The sequence below is a fragment of the Dryas octopetala genome, chromosome 8 (genome assembly GCF_963921425.1).
Source record: "Dryas octopetala chromosome 8, drDryOcto1.1, whole genome shotgun sequence".
In the NCBI taxonomy this organism is placed as follows: domain Eukaryota; kingdom Viridiplantae; phylum Streptophyta; class Magnoliopsida; order Rosales; family Rosaceae; genus Dryas; species Dryas octopetala.
In genome coordinates, this window is record NC_141373.1 from 2894845 (window position 1) to 2911550 (window position 16706).

Here is a 16706-nt window from a genome sequence, read left to right on the forward strand (position 1 = left end):
CTCTAATATCCTCTCTTGCCATTTGGAAATTGGACACCATAACATCCCAATGCAACAAAATCCCATCTGGTAATGTTCCGTCCATTTCTCAGGCTTTACGCACAGGGGTTATTTGGTTAACCATATCTAGTCCGGGTCTTAATTATTTGATATTTTAGATATGACAATATTAGGATATGATATGTTATATTGTGAAACTGTCAATCTAAACTATTGAATAAATAACATTACACTTGAATGTGCGTTTATGATTCAAAATCTGATAACATAACATGCTAGAATTTAAGAAGAATACATTACCTATTTGAGATTCATTATCAGACTTTTGTGGAAATGCAATTTGCTTGAGGTTACCTTGTATCCAAATTGTCATTATGGTATCGTCTTTAAAGGAGTAGTCATGATTATGGGTTGGTTACTATTTAATTAACATTGTAAACTCAAGTCATTACGGTTAGTCCAAGTAGTGAGGGTGAGTGAAGTAAGGGTTATGATTAGGCTATGTATAAAAAAATTGTAAACTCACTTTGCAATCATTGAGAAAAATTGGGCTGGACAGGATCAATCTGGCTGAAGTAATCTAATCTTCTATAAAGCCCAATTTAAGCCTCATTATTTGGAATTTTGTACCCTAAAACCCCAATCTCTTCCTAAGTTAATTACTGCCTTTGACTCTACAGTAATAATACAGGTCTATTATTTGAAATCAAACAAAAAAACTAGGTAGCCGATGTGATCGTTCTGTCATAACATTCGCAATCATGTAAATGTACACTAAATTTGTCTTACTTGGGCATGAAGATGATATGGACCTACCTATTGGGATTATGGGAGAAATCCAAGTGAGTCACTTTCATTTTCACATGGCACATCGCACGCATCCAAGTTGAATATCCCTATCCCTTGGATATGATCTTATCATATTTGTCTCAAAGTTTGTGGTCACGATTCAAAGTGTTTTCAGTAAGGTAGAGAAGTTCTTATCATATAGAGAGCAAAAAGAACACCCATATATCAAGTTAAATGGGTGAATTTAACAATACTTACACATTCGTACGTGAATGACTATCGTTATTAATTTACATGAATTTTACAATAAATCTCTATTAATCGATCAATAATCGTAAATCATACATATGTATATATTAGAGACGAACAAAAACAAAACCCGTTAAATTAGTTTTATATTATATAATATGGCCAAAATAGTTAGATGAAGCAAATTAATTGAGTACATCAATTCTAAGGAGAGCATTGTTTTCATGGAGTAGGGCATGTTTACAGGTACCTTTGGCTGTACATATCGGGGAGGCTAAGAAGGAGCTTGCCACAATTAAAGAAGACATAAGCCAAACTTTTTTTAAATATCCTACTTGTCACAATTGCATAATTATAATAGTATAACCGGCATAAGTGGCCAAAGTAGCCAACTGTCATCCTCCTCTTTGATGCTAGAATCTGTACATGCAGCTGAAAAAGCCAGTAAAACTTTGACAATTGTCAATCAACAAAGCTCTAATATTGCTACTATTCAGCATATATATATATATATATATAAACATGTAATTCAAAACCAATAACTTTCCAAATTTTTCTTATTACAGGAGGTAAGGTTCTCTTGTCAAAATATTTGATATTAGATTTGGAGGTTTCGAATTCAAAACTTTATAAAACCAAAATTTTGATACAATTTCAGATAACCATTAATCCCTAATTACTATCTTAATACTTATCTAAAAGAATAATGGTTAGCTCCACCTACACAAACAGAAATTTAGAAAGAAAAAAACTTCAATATGCATTGGTCACGGTCAATGGTGGATGCATGGTATGGTAGCTAATTAATGTTAGTAAATAGAACAATCATATGGAGCTTAGTTGGTCAAAATGAAGATAATAGAGATTATATATGGGTGGGAGTGGATTATATACCATTTGCACATGCTGGGTTGGTAAATGAAATTTTAATTACTATAAATTTCATTTGACTAATTTCTCACTAACGATCTCATTAAATTCTTAATATATATTCCAAAGTGTAATTATGATCGATTGTTCCATGTGGTCTCATGTGTTTCTGGATCTCTCTAGTCAAACTCCATTAATTGATGACGTAATGGTAAGGCATTTAATGGTTAATGGTCACGGTCTGGTTTGCTTTGGTAAACCTTTGGTCGTGTTCTTGATTCGCGTCATGACTCATAAGCTGGTTGAGAAATATTCTTGCTATATATGTATATTAGTTAATTATTTAAAATATATGATTGCAGTTAATGTAGTTGTAAAGTTAGTTAACACTATTCATTAACTGATCTCCTTTTCAAAGCAGAATCAAGGTATTCAAAGGTAGACTCGCCGACTTCCTCACCCCAATTAAGTTGTATTAATTATTTTCTTACTATTTTTTTTTTATTAGAGGAGTTTATTGCTAGCTATAGTACTCAGTTCTCAATAGTGTCCATTTGATTAGAGTGAAAGCAAAGTATTCCTTTGATAATTATGGGACATATAATCAATGATTAATTCTTTCTAGAGTGGACATCCACAAACTTAAATGTTTGTACATATTTGTCAATAATTCAAACTATCTATATTTTAAAAAAAATTTAATTTCAAAGAACGAGTTAAATTAGAAATTATTAATTCTTCAATAAAGACTTAAAAATTAAATAGTTTAAACACTACTTTATATTGTAGGATATTTTAACAACGCTACAAATCTTAAAATTTGTGGATGTTCACCCTAAACAATTGCTGGTGGAACATGCTTATATCTCACTGGCTTCTAATTTTCATCAAGAATTGAGTGGGAGTGGTTACAAAATTTGGTTAGGAAAATATTAAACAAATGGTTGACTCCACATAAAACCCAAGTGACTCCACCCCCTAATTTTTTTTCTTTTAAAAGGAAATATTGCAACATAAAGTTAATTTATTGACTTTCTTACTATGGAAAGTATTCGGGTCATACGACTCATACCCATATTATAAGTATAAGATCAACGGTCACATCACATGGATTTAATTTGAGTTGAGTGGCTTTCAATTCTCATGCCAATTGCCAAGTCACTAACCATTAATTTTTCTGATGTAAAGAAACCATTTAATTTTGGACGGTTGTGATCATTTTGAAGCGGTGATCATACTCAATCTACATAGTCCATTTTATTTCCACCCGAGGTCGTCGATAGACCTGTCTTAGATAGTTAGATGATGAGTCTATTTTTGTTCACCACCAAAAAAAATAAAAAGTAGTGGTCAACATTATTATCATATTACCACTATAATAAATAGGTGAAATATATCGCCAAAAAATAGTTAGATAATACGTGTTGCCCATCCGATACATAGTGGTGAGCAAAAATGAATTGTTTAATGTTGCCTGCCATGTGGAGCTGCGCATGCTAATATTCAGTTATCAAACATTCACAACAAAATAATATTAATTTTCTAATCAAACGTTTCATAAATAATTATTTTCCTGAAACGTTTCTTCTACAGTCTGCACTGTTCACTGTGCAGTGGGTTTTCGAAGGAAGAGCTGAGAGGCATGAGACTATGAGAGTGACTGTGCACGCGTCAATGGGAGTGTTGACGTGTATATATGCATGAATCTGAATGCTTCTAAGACACCCACGTAGACATGCATGTTAATATTGGAGTTCGAAATAACCTACAAACTTTTTAACTTGGTTTCTCGAGAAACCTTGAGATTCTGACACCAAATTTAGATTGATTGATATATATATATATATATATATTCCTTGTTCTCCTTCTATCTAGTTAGTGTCTACTGTCTAGTGATCTTCAACTTGTTAATCGGGAATTATAAACAACTTTAATTAATTAATATTTAAGTTTCAATTATGTGTCCCAAGAGGGAAGCTAGGGTAATATTATCGTGCATGCATGATCGCACATGTGAATACTTGTTTTTACTGGGTATTTGCACATGGTAAGCATATGCATGGTGAAAACCATAACTGACCAAATCCAAATTAAAATCATTTTAATTAATTTTAATCTGGATTATAGTACGTACACTACTTCCTGGCCATATATCTAGTCAAGGATCTAGAACTTTACTCATATATATAAAAGGGGTAACCCTAATTAATTAGATGGAGAATATTGTTTATCAACTAATAAGCTAGCATGCATAATAGTCAAACATATATATGTGATCGTATTAAGATAACAATCACAATTAGTATATGAATTAATTAAGTACCACAATCAGTGCCGGCCCTGAAGGAGGGCACCGAGTGCGACTGCCTAGGGCCCACTTTCAAGGGAGGCCCACAAATTTTTATATTATGTATATATTAATATATATATTAAAAAAAATAGTTGTTGGGTTTATTTATAATGTCTTCGCTACAATTAGGCCATTCTATTTATTGTGTCAGAGCTGTAGTTATTTAGTTTCTTTCTTTGGGCTTAGACCCATTTGTACCAAAAAAAAAAACTAGACCCTTCTAAGATATAAAGTTTGGGTTCTGCAACCTATTTTTCCTTGATTATTAGTTGAAAGCCACCTTTTTATTTCATTAATTTGTGTTTGGCCAACTTGCTTCATTTTTTCTTTGGCTTCTCACGTGAATCACAAGAGAAGCAAACCAACATCCTCATCTGCATGGCAGTGGGTCCTTTTTGCCCTTGGGTTTACACCTCTTTCTTTTTTTCTTTTTCTTTTTTCATCAAAAGTACATACCTTATTTCTGGAAAGTTAGATTCAAGAAGCATGTTTGCTTTGAACTGGCAAAGACGAATCTTTGCCTCTCAATATAGTCTCGTGGAAAATTGGTTTTTTTTTTTGTTCTCCACAGGCTCTTTCAATCTGAAAGAAATTGAAGAGGTTTCATTGAGGCAAGAAGGTAATTAATGTTTGAGTGTGTGTTTTTCCCTTTTAATTTTTCTCTTATATTCCTATAAATTATTATTTTTTCAATTATTTCTTGACGTCCAACCAAAAATTTCCTAATTGATTTCTTGATGTGATCGAAAATTTCCTAATTGATTTCTTGTCAATTGTAAATTGTTTTGCAAAAAATTTTATTAGAGGCCCAATTTAGATTTCGCTCCTGGGCCTTCCAAAAGTCAGAACCGGCCTTGACCACAATGTGGGAGTGAATTTTACTTGATATATTATGACTTCTTTGTTATTGATTGATTTTTTTCAAAAACCATGTGACATGTATATCATATACGTAGCACTTGCTTTAGATAGCCGAGAAAAAAAAAAAGGCATAAATTCAATTTAGATATATAACTATATATGTCATTTCAACGAGGTCCACGAACTTTAAAATATTTCAAATATACACCTGATCTACTATCTAAATTGAAAAATGGACTTCCGTTCATTGATTTGTTGAGAGATCAGTTAAATGCAGCTTGGCTTTTACTGACCGGGATTACTTAGCGACGTAGCGCTATCTCAGCAAACTTTTCCCACTAAATGAGCGACACGGTGATACCTATCCACCTAACCCCTGACACGGGCCCACAAACTCATCTCTTTCTCGCTCGTCGAACACAGGTGAGAGATTTATATTCGAATTTAGGGGAAAACATGATGTTTTTGGGAGACTAAATGGTAAATGTATGCTGAGTTGGTGCTACGTCGCCAATTAATCCCCGTCAGCAAAAGCCAAACTGGCATTTAACTGATTTCTCAACAAATCGATGGACGGAAGTCCATTTTTCAATTTAGATAATAAATCAAGTGTATATTTGAAATATTTTAAAGTTCGTAGATCCCATTGAAAATACATATATAGTTATGTATCTAAATTAAATTTATGAAGAAAAAAAAACACTTTCAAACACATTTCATTAAGAATGACCACATGTTCACCTCCATTCCCTATAAATTTTTTTTAATCAAAACTCCACTTGAACCTCTCTCTCTCCAACTTGGAAGACTAAATCTATGTGTATATGCATGGAGTTCGAGGCCAGGTTTGTGGTATAACAATGGAAGGGGGCGGCACCTAGGATAAAGAGAAGGCCAAATAATAGAAAATTCACATAAAATATATACCATTATAAAATTAAATTTGAAAAATAATATCTCTAAAATAATAAAAGTCCAATGCCACATGCAGGGCTTTGGTTGCGCCAGGTGCAATGACCCTAACATGGTATCTGGATGACTAATTAGGGACTAGGGAGAGATAACTTGAGACTTCATTCAAACTGTTTTACCGACCTCATCAACCGAATATATAAATACATAGCTGTTGGGACTTAAATTTATAAATAAATTAAAGAGTAATGTTTGGGTCTCGTGTTTGAAGACCAATCTTGTCCTCATGCTCAATCAAATGAGCTCATGATAAGATCCATCATCTCAACTTTTTCTTTTCTATTATAATGGACTCATTTGATTCGCCATGAGAACAAAGTTGATTCTCAAACATAAAGACTCAAGTATTTGTTTAAATGAAATGATGGAATGAAGATTATAATTTTTTTTAATTTTATAATAATTTTATTTCTAGTTAAATGAAGAATTGAAATAATGAGGTCACAGGGAAAGTAATGAGGTCACCCACTTTCAAGCTCAATGATTCAAAACACATAGTCCATGTTCTCAACCATGTGATTAACAAAATGCTTATTATTAATTTGGCAATTGGGATATCCTTACAAGTGACCAGTATTTTGATCAGCGTAATCCATAGTTTAGGGCGATTCTAGTATATAATTTATTTTGAACAACCACTTTTTATGGTTTTATATCAAACTTGGGTGGCACATGCTACACACTAAGCATCGTTAATTAGGGATTTTTTATTTATTTAAAGGTAGCAAATAATTTCTTTTCTACAGTAATCTAAAAGCTAATATTTGGCTGTCCTAAGAACTTTTAGCTCAATGTTCTTTTTCTCGTCTTTTTGAAATTGCGATCAATTTCTCTTTTGCGGATTTCTTTAATGCAAGATGGAAAATATGAGAATGGGAGTGAACGTTGTCCTGTAACATTTAAATGCTCTCATATTCCACATTAATTCTACATCTTTATCATCCCGTATCAAAAAAGTCTTATTCTTTTGTTATAGACTTATAGTCGATGTGAAGAAAAAGTTTAATTAAAAACTACAAGCTTAAGGTCATGGAGATCTTATTGTAGCTACATTTTATTACTTCTTTTATATATAAGAGAAAATTAAATGTACCATCATATCTTTCTTCATTTTCACCTCAAGTTTTGTAGTAAGATTGAAAACATAACAAGAAAATTAAATTTGTTGTCTATTGCTCCATGCCAAAAAAAAAAAGGGAATCATATTAATAATTTAAAATAAGCTTGACAACATGCAATTTCAAGTAAAATATCTACTCTTTAATTACATAATTAAAACTCATGACATTTAATCTCACTAATATGTTGACCGAATAGAATGTCATGAATTTGGCCTTGACCAAAATCCTAAACAAAAAGCCAAGCACTAATATCTTGGTACTACTAAATTACTAATCAAATTACTAAGATTTTATGTTCTATATATATCTAGAACAATATCCAAACACATGCAAGAAAATATTCCTTATAGCCAATTCTACAATTAATTAATATATGTTTAGTATTGCTTGAATATTAATGCGGCGCAGGCATATAGTGAGCCACATGAAAGATAAACCAATTAATACGAGTAGGTTTTGAAACGAAGATCTTTCAAATCTTTCTAAGCAAGGTTCTTATGTGTATATATTAGATTGATTCAGATTTTCTTTGTATTTTTGTTGGCCTTTTATTAATTCTATTCTTTAAAATTAATGTCCAATTTCTTGGTGCATGTCATGTGATTGCCTTCTCTCTCAGTACCCTATTCTAGTCTCTCCCAATCAACGGCTTGGAATTTAAATTCAGTGGTGGGATGATGCATTTGAAGCCGTTGATTTGTGAGGTAGGCGAAAGGTATTCAACCTTACGTTGTTTTAATGATTGGGTGGTAGGCAAGTCTATTATTATTTTTTTTCTAAACAATAATGAGAGCTTTAAAAAATTTGTAGTTGTGAGTGAAATGAGTAAGTAGAGAGAGAGAGAGAGAGAGAGAGAGAGAGAGAGAGAGAGAGAGAGAGAGAGAGAGAGAGAGAGAGAGTTTGATACTATCATACTATATTGAACCTCTTGTAATCTTTTGGGTTCCTTTCTTAATCATGAATTGGACCTAACCCTACATTTTAAAACTTATTATATGTTAAATATATTCCCTTTCCTATACCAAGAAAAATGTCACATATATTCTGTTGCTTCTGGTTGACCAAGACAGAAGTGTGAAGATCATGCATGTTCGCGGACTACCAAACTCGAGTAGGAAGATGATGAATAGTGCGGAAAGAGGGAAATAAAAGGAAACTAAAGCGACCATCTCTAGAGATAAATAAAACCTTTAATTACCTATTTTTTTTGCTAGTCATTTCCACATAAAAAAATTAGAACCCTAGCTTGCATCACAAAATACTAGATATTAAACATTTCCAATTTTTACCTCAATTAATTTTAGGTTAAACACTTTAATTTCAACTTTGTATTTGAGCGGACAATTTACGTGTCAGGTTCCTCTAACAAGTATATCTGTTCTATGTTATTCATCTATATAGTTCATCACCTTGTTTAGCTTAGAATAATATAATTTTGGACTATAAAGTTTCTCTTTTTGAATCCTTCAATATAATCACAAATTAATCCTATCTTTTATAATTAGTTCTAAACATTGTACTTTAGCAATATGACTTTATATATCTTACCCCTAAATCTCGATATATCCCATGTAATTTCCTTATCCAAACAAATTATTAGTAATCTAATTGTAATCAAATAAATAGATGAACTATTACTAATTATCATACATGTTGTAATCAAATACATAAATAGATGAACTATTAGTAATCTAGTTGCAATAAAATGTATGATACCACTAAGTGATAAATTTGACATAAAATATTTATGCCTCATTAATTAGTATCCATATTAAACCTCTCATCGATCATTTTTACACCTTAATTGGCCTCCACTTGTGGCACCGCCATTTTCATTCCCCAAGACCATTAAGTTAACTTTCTGCATGCTTATATGTGACTGAAGTTGGAAAACCGAGCTTCTAGCTAGCAAATTAGCAATTAACTCTCTAGCATATATATAAACAACTACGAATTAAATCCTAATGATTTCGCTTTTCTTGAAGCACTTTTCTTTACGCGTGACTGGAAACTCATTATACATTTCGCAAAAGCACTTTTGCATATAATAAATTTAGTTAGAGCCAATAGCCCTTTTAAGTACAAATTAAAGCTAGATACATATATTCTTCCAATTAAAACGCGGTTGCTAGCTAATAGTATAGCTTCTTAGCAAGTACCGCCGACCACAGAATAAAAGGCATGCATGCATCGATGTGAAAAGCCCTAGCTAGGATCTTGCTCTGAAAGAAGAGAAGAAAAAGGAGGAGTAGCTAGAAAACAATTCATCCCCATGATTCTAAAAGGAGAAAGCATCCTAATTTAAGAGCCAGCCACCAAGCTGGCAGAGTGGCAGTGGAGCATTGCAAGGCTGGTATAGAATATCTTGCAGTATCATTATTATACATTTTGGGATAACAAAAAAACACGTACATATCCCTATCATATCATATCATGTATATTATCATGCATGGGATATATGTGACTAAGAAATTAGTCATCTCTTCTTCTCCCTTTCATATATATATATACAGGGCCCTTCCAATAAGGGATCCCTCATTTAGTGTTAAATGAGGGATCACCCTGTGTGGCCCAACCGAGTCGTTTTGTGTTAATCCAAACCGTCTATTTTTTACATCTTCATTGATAGATCATCTCTGCAAAAAATCAGCTAAATCGGAAATCGTTTAGCCGTTTGTTTAAGTGGTCAAAGTTTAAAACAAATGGACGAACAACAAATTCCTCTATAAACACCTAAACTTTGACCGCTTAATCGAACGAATAAACGATTTCCGATTTGGTTGATTTTTTGCAGGGATGATCTATCAATGGAGATACAAAAAATGAACGGTTTGGATTAACACAAAACGACTCGTGTGGGCCCCACAAAGTGATCCCTCATTTAACACTAAATGAGGGATCCCTTATTGGAAGGGCCCTCTATATATATATATATATATCCCCTTTGTATGTTGCATTTGGAGGCTTGTTTTTCAATTTAAAATGTTGGGGTTGGAGTAACTAGAGCTAGCTAGCTAGCATGCAAAAGATGGGATGGTGATGATGGTGGATGATACTACTACTCATTTCAAAGCCAATTTAATATGGGAAGCTTTAGAAATGCCAAGCTCATATCTCCCAAAACTTTTCATCAAAAGGAGAGACTCTCATGGAATTCAAGGCTTCATGCACATGCTTCCCTCTCCTCTCCCCATGAATATTAATTTGATCTTTTCATTCACTAGCTCTCTCATCAGATAGCTCCAAGTGGGGTGGGTGAGTAGTGTGGGCACACCATGATTTTTCCAACTCAAAAACTGTACATGTATAGCCACAAAGTTGTACTTGACAGGCCCCTATAGCTATATGTTTCACCCAAGTTATATAGTTCTCTTGCAGTCTTGCCATTTAAATGATGTTAGATGATGAATTTGAATTATTGATTAATTAAATTTATTTGAATATATAATATTAAATTAACAATAATTTTGTGTCAGATATATCATCAAAAAACATTACCTTATATAAACATGAGTAATGCTATAGAAACCGTATTAGAGAACCACATGTAGATGATATGTGATAGGTGGAGTCTATTTATTACATCAATTATTGTTAATAGTTAGTACATAATTCACGATAAAACATTATCTATATATATATACAAGAGTAATGCTACAAAGACTATATTTTCATATATACCAAGTTAGAGAACCACCTAATATATATGTAACATGTGGAATCCATTTATTACATCACATACCTTGCTACATGCATGATATAAATGGTTAGTAATTCATAACAGGTACATACCTACATCACATGCTTCACTAATGCTGGAAAAAAGAATTGAGTAGGAATCCAAACAGGTCCTCACTATCTAGCTTTAGCCATGAGACGCGTGTCGAAATGGGTACTACTCAATTTGATCGATACCGAAAGTAGATTAACATATGATAATTTCTCGGCCAGTGCTATTCAGACCACCCTAAATTGCTAAGTTGACCACCCTATTTCAAAATTTCAACTTTACCCTTAAAACAAAAAATTTCAATTTTGTTCGTCGGGTCATTCGACAGTTATCTACCGAAATATTTATGGTTATTCGACAGTTATCTGCTGAACATTGATGAATTATTTGATGGATAACCACCGAATGGAAATGAAAAAGGCATTCGACAGTTATCTGCCGAAATATTTGTATTTATTCGACACTTATCTGCCGAACATTAATGGATGTTTCGGTAGATGACCACCGAATGAATCTGGGTGATTTCATCATGTTTTTGCAATAAAGGGTAAAATAGGAAAAAAGTTGGAAAAAATTTATTAGGGTGGTCAACTCAGCAACTAAGGATGGTTTGCATAACCTCACTCTAATTTCTCTCAGCCCTCCGCGTACTATGATTCTAGCTGTGTGAACTAACCTCTAGCCTCTAGGCATTAACAAATAACATAATCTACCTAAGCTAGATTCATGCTCTTAGGCTACCTAGCTAGCTGGATCTTCGTGGTACATTTTATTTGGCATGTATTACAATTTTAATTTCCCAAAGATGACACTTTTTACAAGGCATTGGGGTAGCCAAAGAGGACAAATTAAAGTAAAGAAAAGAGGTGATGGTACATGCTTTCTACGGTTCTACCTATAAAAGTAGGTTACAACTCAATTTTTAAAACACTTTTGTGGAGGAAGATATACCGGTATAAAGAGTTGGGATAATGTGATACTGTCATATTAATTAGGATAATAATTAGTATTTTTAAATGAAAGTGGAAGTGGAAGTTAGTGAACAAAGAAACTTGTATATACATTAATTGGATGATTATTCATAATCATTTTAACCCTATTATCTTGGGTGTGTGAAACGAATGTATCATTGCTTACTTCTTCAAAAAAAAAAAAAAGAGTGTGATCGCTTAGTGAAGAAATGCAATATTGGACAAAGTGTGGGGCCTACGAGGGCGCTAGCGTGGTGCGGAAACGGTTGGCGGGATGGGTTTGTGGGCCGGAAACAGCAATACAAGTCGCAATCCCAATGCATGGAGCCATGGAGGCTTCATGTAGGGGGTCCAGGGCTCTTCGGAAGTGATCCCTCAGCTGCAACTTGGCTCATCCACGTACTCCACGTGGGCACATTTGCTCCTGCGTCCGGGACGCAGCACTCGTTTGCCATGTAGGATCGACTTCAAGAAATTTTTTTTCAAATTAAGGGGTTCTATAATTTCCTTGTGGGCCAAATTGAATCAGTTGAGGATGACATGTCGCTCTCTCATCATCCTAATTCTCCAATAATGATTTTTGCACAATCATTTTAATATAGATATATGTACAAAATATATGAATTTCAAACACTAACATAACATTCGAACGCTCTCTCACAAACGTTGTTTTAACATTTTAAAATTCTTTATATATAAATACGGATAGCTTTTAAGAAAATGCTTGCAACTCTTACAACTTTATATACCAATGTAAAGAAGTTTCAATTTAACTTCAAGGGGGTCATAAACCAAAACTCATTTGGTTAGCCAAAAAAGATTTGATTTTAAAATCAAGAAATTAGGTCAAAAATTTGAGATTCATTTTAAAGTCTATGATATTACTCAAAATACAATAGGCCTCATATAGTCATATATGATTGTTAATGCATTTCTCCTCCTAAGCTCATCACAACTCACTTATATGTCTTGAGAAGAATTTTGCAAAATAAGGGAAGAGAGAGAGAGAGAGAGAGAGAGAGAGTTGAAATAGAGATGTGATTGATATCATATAATTTGGAATGTGAATCTCCTTATAATTGTCAATTTTATAAGTCAAAATTCATTTAAATGCATGTCTCCAAGGGTGATTGAAGCGTATTCCTAACATAACTTATTTCATACACAGCAATCAATTCTTAAAAAATTAAATACAAAGCCTTTCATCATCTCGTGGAAAAATTATTGAGTGTATCTGATACACTATCATGTGGTGTAACCAATTTAATGTGTAAGGGTATTATTGAACGGTATATTTATATTAGTAGAGTATAATATTAATAACATTCATTCATATTATGACACGTTGAATTAGTTATACCACGTGACGGTGTATTGATTACACATAATAATTTCTCCATCTCGTGGTAGTGATGAAAACCTTCCCAAGAAAAGAATAACCCAATTAAATAATTGCAAAAAAATATGCTAAGCCTCCCATCCCAATATTTTAATGCAAGATCTAATAATATATTGCTGAAAAATATTGTGTATTATTAAAAAAAAAAAAAAACAAAAAACAAAAGGCAGCCCAAGGCTTATGATTTGGAAGCGCATTAAACTCTCCCACACTCCTATCACATGCACCCCGCCTCATCTATATAAGCACCCCTCCCCTCCCTCCAAAACCCATCAACTCAAAGTCTCTCAATTCTCTAACAAAGTTCATTACAAACCTCAAAAACATCAACCTTCTCAAAATCTCTCATAGATATTTTGATTCTCTTCAACAATAACAACAACAACCACTTCCAAACCATCTCAAATTGTGTTTGAGCAAGAGCTATACTACTTCTTTGATCAACATGGAGAACTTGTTTCGTCTAGTGGATCATGAAGATTTCCTTGCCCGCCGCTGCATCATGGTCAATGGCCCAGTCATAGTTGGGGCCGGACCATCAGGACTAGCAACGGCGGCTTGCCTTAGGGACCAAGGAGTCCCATTCGAGGTCCTCGAAAGAGCTGACTGCATAGCATCATTGTGGCAAAAACGCACCTACGACAGGCTCAAGCTTCACCTTCCCAAAGCATTTTGCCAACTCCCCAAGCTTCCATTCCCGGAACACTTCCCCGAGTACCCAACAAAGGGACAATTTATCGGATACCTTGAGTCATACGCCAAGCACTTTGAGATCAACCCCAAATTCAACTCCTGTGTTCAGTCAGCTCGGTACGACGAGACCAGTGGTTTCTGGCGCGTGACTACCGTTTCCTCAAGTGGGTCGACCCGGAGCGAGGTCGAGTACATTTGCAGGTGGCTTATAGTGGCCACAGGCGAAAATGCAGAGTGCGTGGTGCCTGAATTTGATGGATTGTCGCAGTTTGGTGGCGAAGTTATGCACGCTTGTCAGTACAAGTCCGGCGAGCAATTCAGGGGAAAGAAAGTGCTTGTTGTGGGTTGTGGAAACTCAGGCATGGAGGTCTCTCTTGACCTCTGCAACCACAATGCCTTGCCTTCAATGGTGGTTAGGAGCTCGGTAAGTTATCAATATATATATATAGTACTTTTCTTTTTTAACAATCTAATTTGTTTAATGGAATTCAAAGTGTGTGATGGTTTTTCTAATAAGGGTTTGCTCTGTTTTTGTTCTAAAGGTCCATGTCTTGCCTAGAGAAATCTTTGGAAAATCGACATTCGAATTGGCGGTTCTTTTGCTAAAATGGCTACCCATTTGGTTGGCTGACAAGCTCCTCTTAATGTTTTCATGGTTGGTTCTTGGAAGCATTGAGAAATATGGGCTGAAAAGGCCATCCATGGGCCCAATGGAGCTCAAGAACAATGCGGGGAAGACCCCTGTCTTGGACATTGGTGCATTGGACAAAATCAAGTCTGGAGGTATTAAGGTGGTTCCTGGAATCAAGAGGTTCTCAAGTGATCAAGTTGAGCTTGTCAATGGTGAAAGGCTTGATATCGATTCGGTTGTCCTAGCTACCGGATACCGCAGCAATGTCCCTTCTTGGCTACAGGTGAGAATATGTTCTAAATTCCTCTGTTTCTTTCTCTACCTACAATACAACGGATCTCTCACATCACTGATCACGTGGCGAGTTATTGTGAGAGAGTTGTTGTATACGAAGACGTCTAATCTTATTTGTTTTAAAGTTGTGGACAAAGAGTCTAATCTTGTTTTGGTTATGTTATGTTCAGGAAGGTGAATTTTTCTCCAAGAATGGATTTCCCAAGCAACCATTCCCACATGGCTGGAAAGGAAATGCTGGACTCTATGCAGTTGGGTTCACAAGGAGAGGGCTCTCTGGTGCATCATTTGATGCCATGAGAATAGCACAAGATATTGGCAAGGTCTGGAAGGGTGAAACCAAGCAGACCAAAAAGAGAACCACAGCTTGCCATAGAAGATGCATTTCACAGACCTTCTAAATATGCCCCCATGCATATTATTCAGATTAACCATCCATTTACTCAGTGTTTAGTTGATTCAGGTTAATTCATGGTGTTAAAAAGAAAAAAAAAAATACTGTAAATCACACAAAGCAAAGAAACACACAGATAGCACAGGGACAGAGCCCTCTCCAAAGGCCCAGGTTTTGAAATGTTTGGGCATTTTGTAAACTGAGGATGATGAGGCTTTTTCTTCTTCTTTCTTTTTGAAGTTCCATACAGTTTTTTGTACTATAATCCAGTGATCAAGTTAAATGACTAGAGTTTCATTCTCTTTCTATATTTTCTATCCCCCCATTTAGCACGTACTTTTTTACCACCATCTTTAGTTTGGTACATAGTTGTTTGTACAATCTTATTTCAAGAATATATAAAGTTCAACTTTCTCTGCATCAATGATTTGAGTTCAAAGTGTTCATCTGACAAGTTCCATCCCCTCTCTTCCTCTTGTATTAAGTTTACAGGGTCTTTCATGCGCAAAGGTTCTGAGAACTAGTTGAAGTATATAGCTCAAAATAAGCTTCTAAGAATTTTAGTGCATCATCAGCTTAATTAGTACATGATCTTTTCTAAAACCCATTAAGGAAAAGGCCTGCCCACTAATTCAACGTTTCAGATTTGCAACTTGCCATAAGCATCTATCATCAGATGGGTAGGACCCATAGAGGACAATGCACCCCAACTCCACCTTACCCACCACCTTGTTTTCTCTCTCTTGAGTCTTGAGAATGAGCCTAACTCCTATATGGCTACACATCACTATTCCCTTTAATATTATTATCTTGAGATTGACCAACTTAATACTGAAATAAAATATAAATCTTTTAAGGCTCTGTTGCATTGCACATGGATAGAGCTAGCCGCAAACAAAGCTAGCCCTTCATGAAAATTACAGTTAAATCTTCTCTGTAAAGCACATCTTGGAGACTTGGATACAGTTCAAAACTTCTGAACTGATTGTTTAGAGACATTTGATTATGAAAAGGATGACTAGTTTTGTGCATATCCTGAACTCCCATATCAGTGTCATGAACTTAGACTGATGTGATAATAACCCACTAAACCTTTTTGAAAGTAATCTAATTGGCCTGTAATCATTTCTGGAAAAAACAAAAAATTAAAATATGGGTCAGGAAGGAGAAAAAGGAGAAGGGCATGATGCATTTAATGCGATTAGTGGAAAGTTAAAGCTAACTAAACAGATCATTAGTGTGATCTGAATTCTGGAATTTGATCACTATCATTAGGCCATTAAAGGAACAATGGTACAGGTGTGCTAGTTACTTTCAAGACCTGACAAAACTCCTCAAATTCCTTCCATCCACAAAATCTCTGTATGAGTAGCCACACATAA

General features: G+C 34.5%; 1 protein-coding gene across 1 annotated transcript; it reads left to right on the top strand.

Annotated features, from left to right (window-relative positions):
• The first annotated feature begins 13606 nt into the window (after positions 1-13606).
• Positions 13607-15690, top strand: YUC8 (Flavin-binding monooxygenase family protein). Its single transcript, XM_086252964.1, has 3 exons — positions 13607-14429; positions 14548-14919; positions 15101-15690. Exons 1-3 carry the CDS (start codon positions 13758-13760, stop codon positions 15329-15331), a joined length of 1275 nt encoding a protein of 424 aa, XP_086109090.1. The 5' UTR covers positions 13607-13757; the 3' UTR covers positions 15332-15690.
• Positions 15691-16706: the final 1016 nt, after the last annotated feature.

Bases quoted from the DNA above. Each gene is read 5' to 3' on its own strand.
- YUC8 (XM_086252964.1), top strand. From the start codon at position 13,758: ATGGAGAACTTGTTTCGTCTAGTGGATCATGAAGATTTCCTTGCCCGC. The intron at 14,430-14,547 runs GTAAGTTATCAA...TTTGTTCTAAAG, and splicing joins CAATGGTGGTTAGGAGCTCG to GTCCATGTCTTGCCTAGAGA. The intron at 14,920-15,100 runs GTGAGAATATGT...TGTTATGTTCAG, and splicing joins ATGTCCCTTCTTGGCTACAG to GAAGGTGAATTTTTCTCCAA.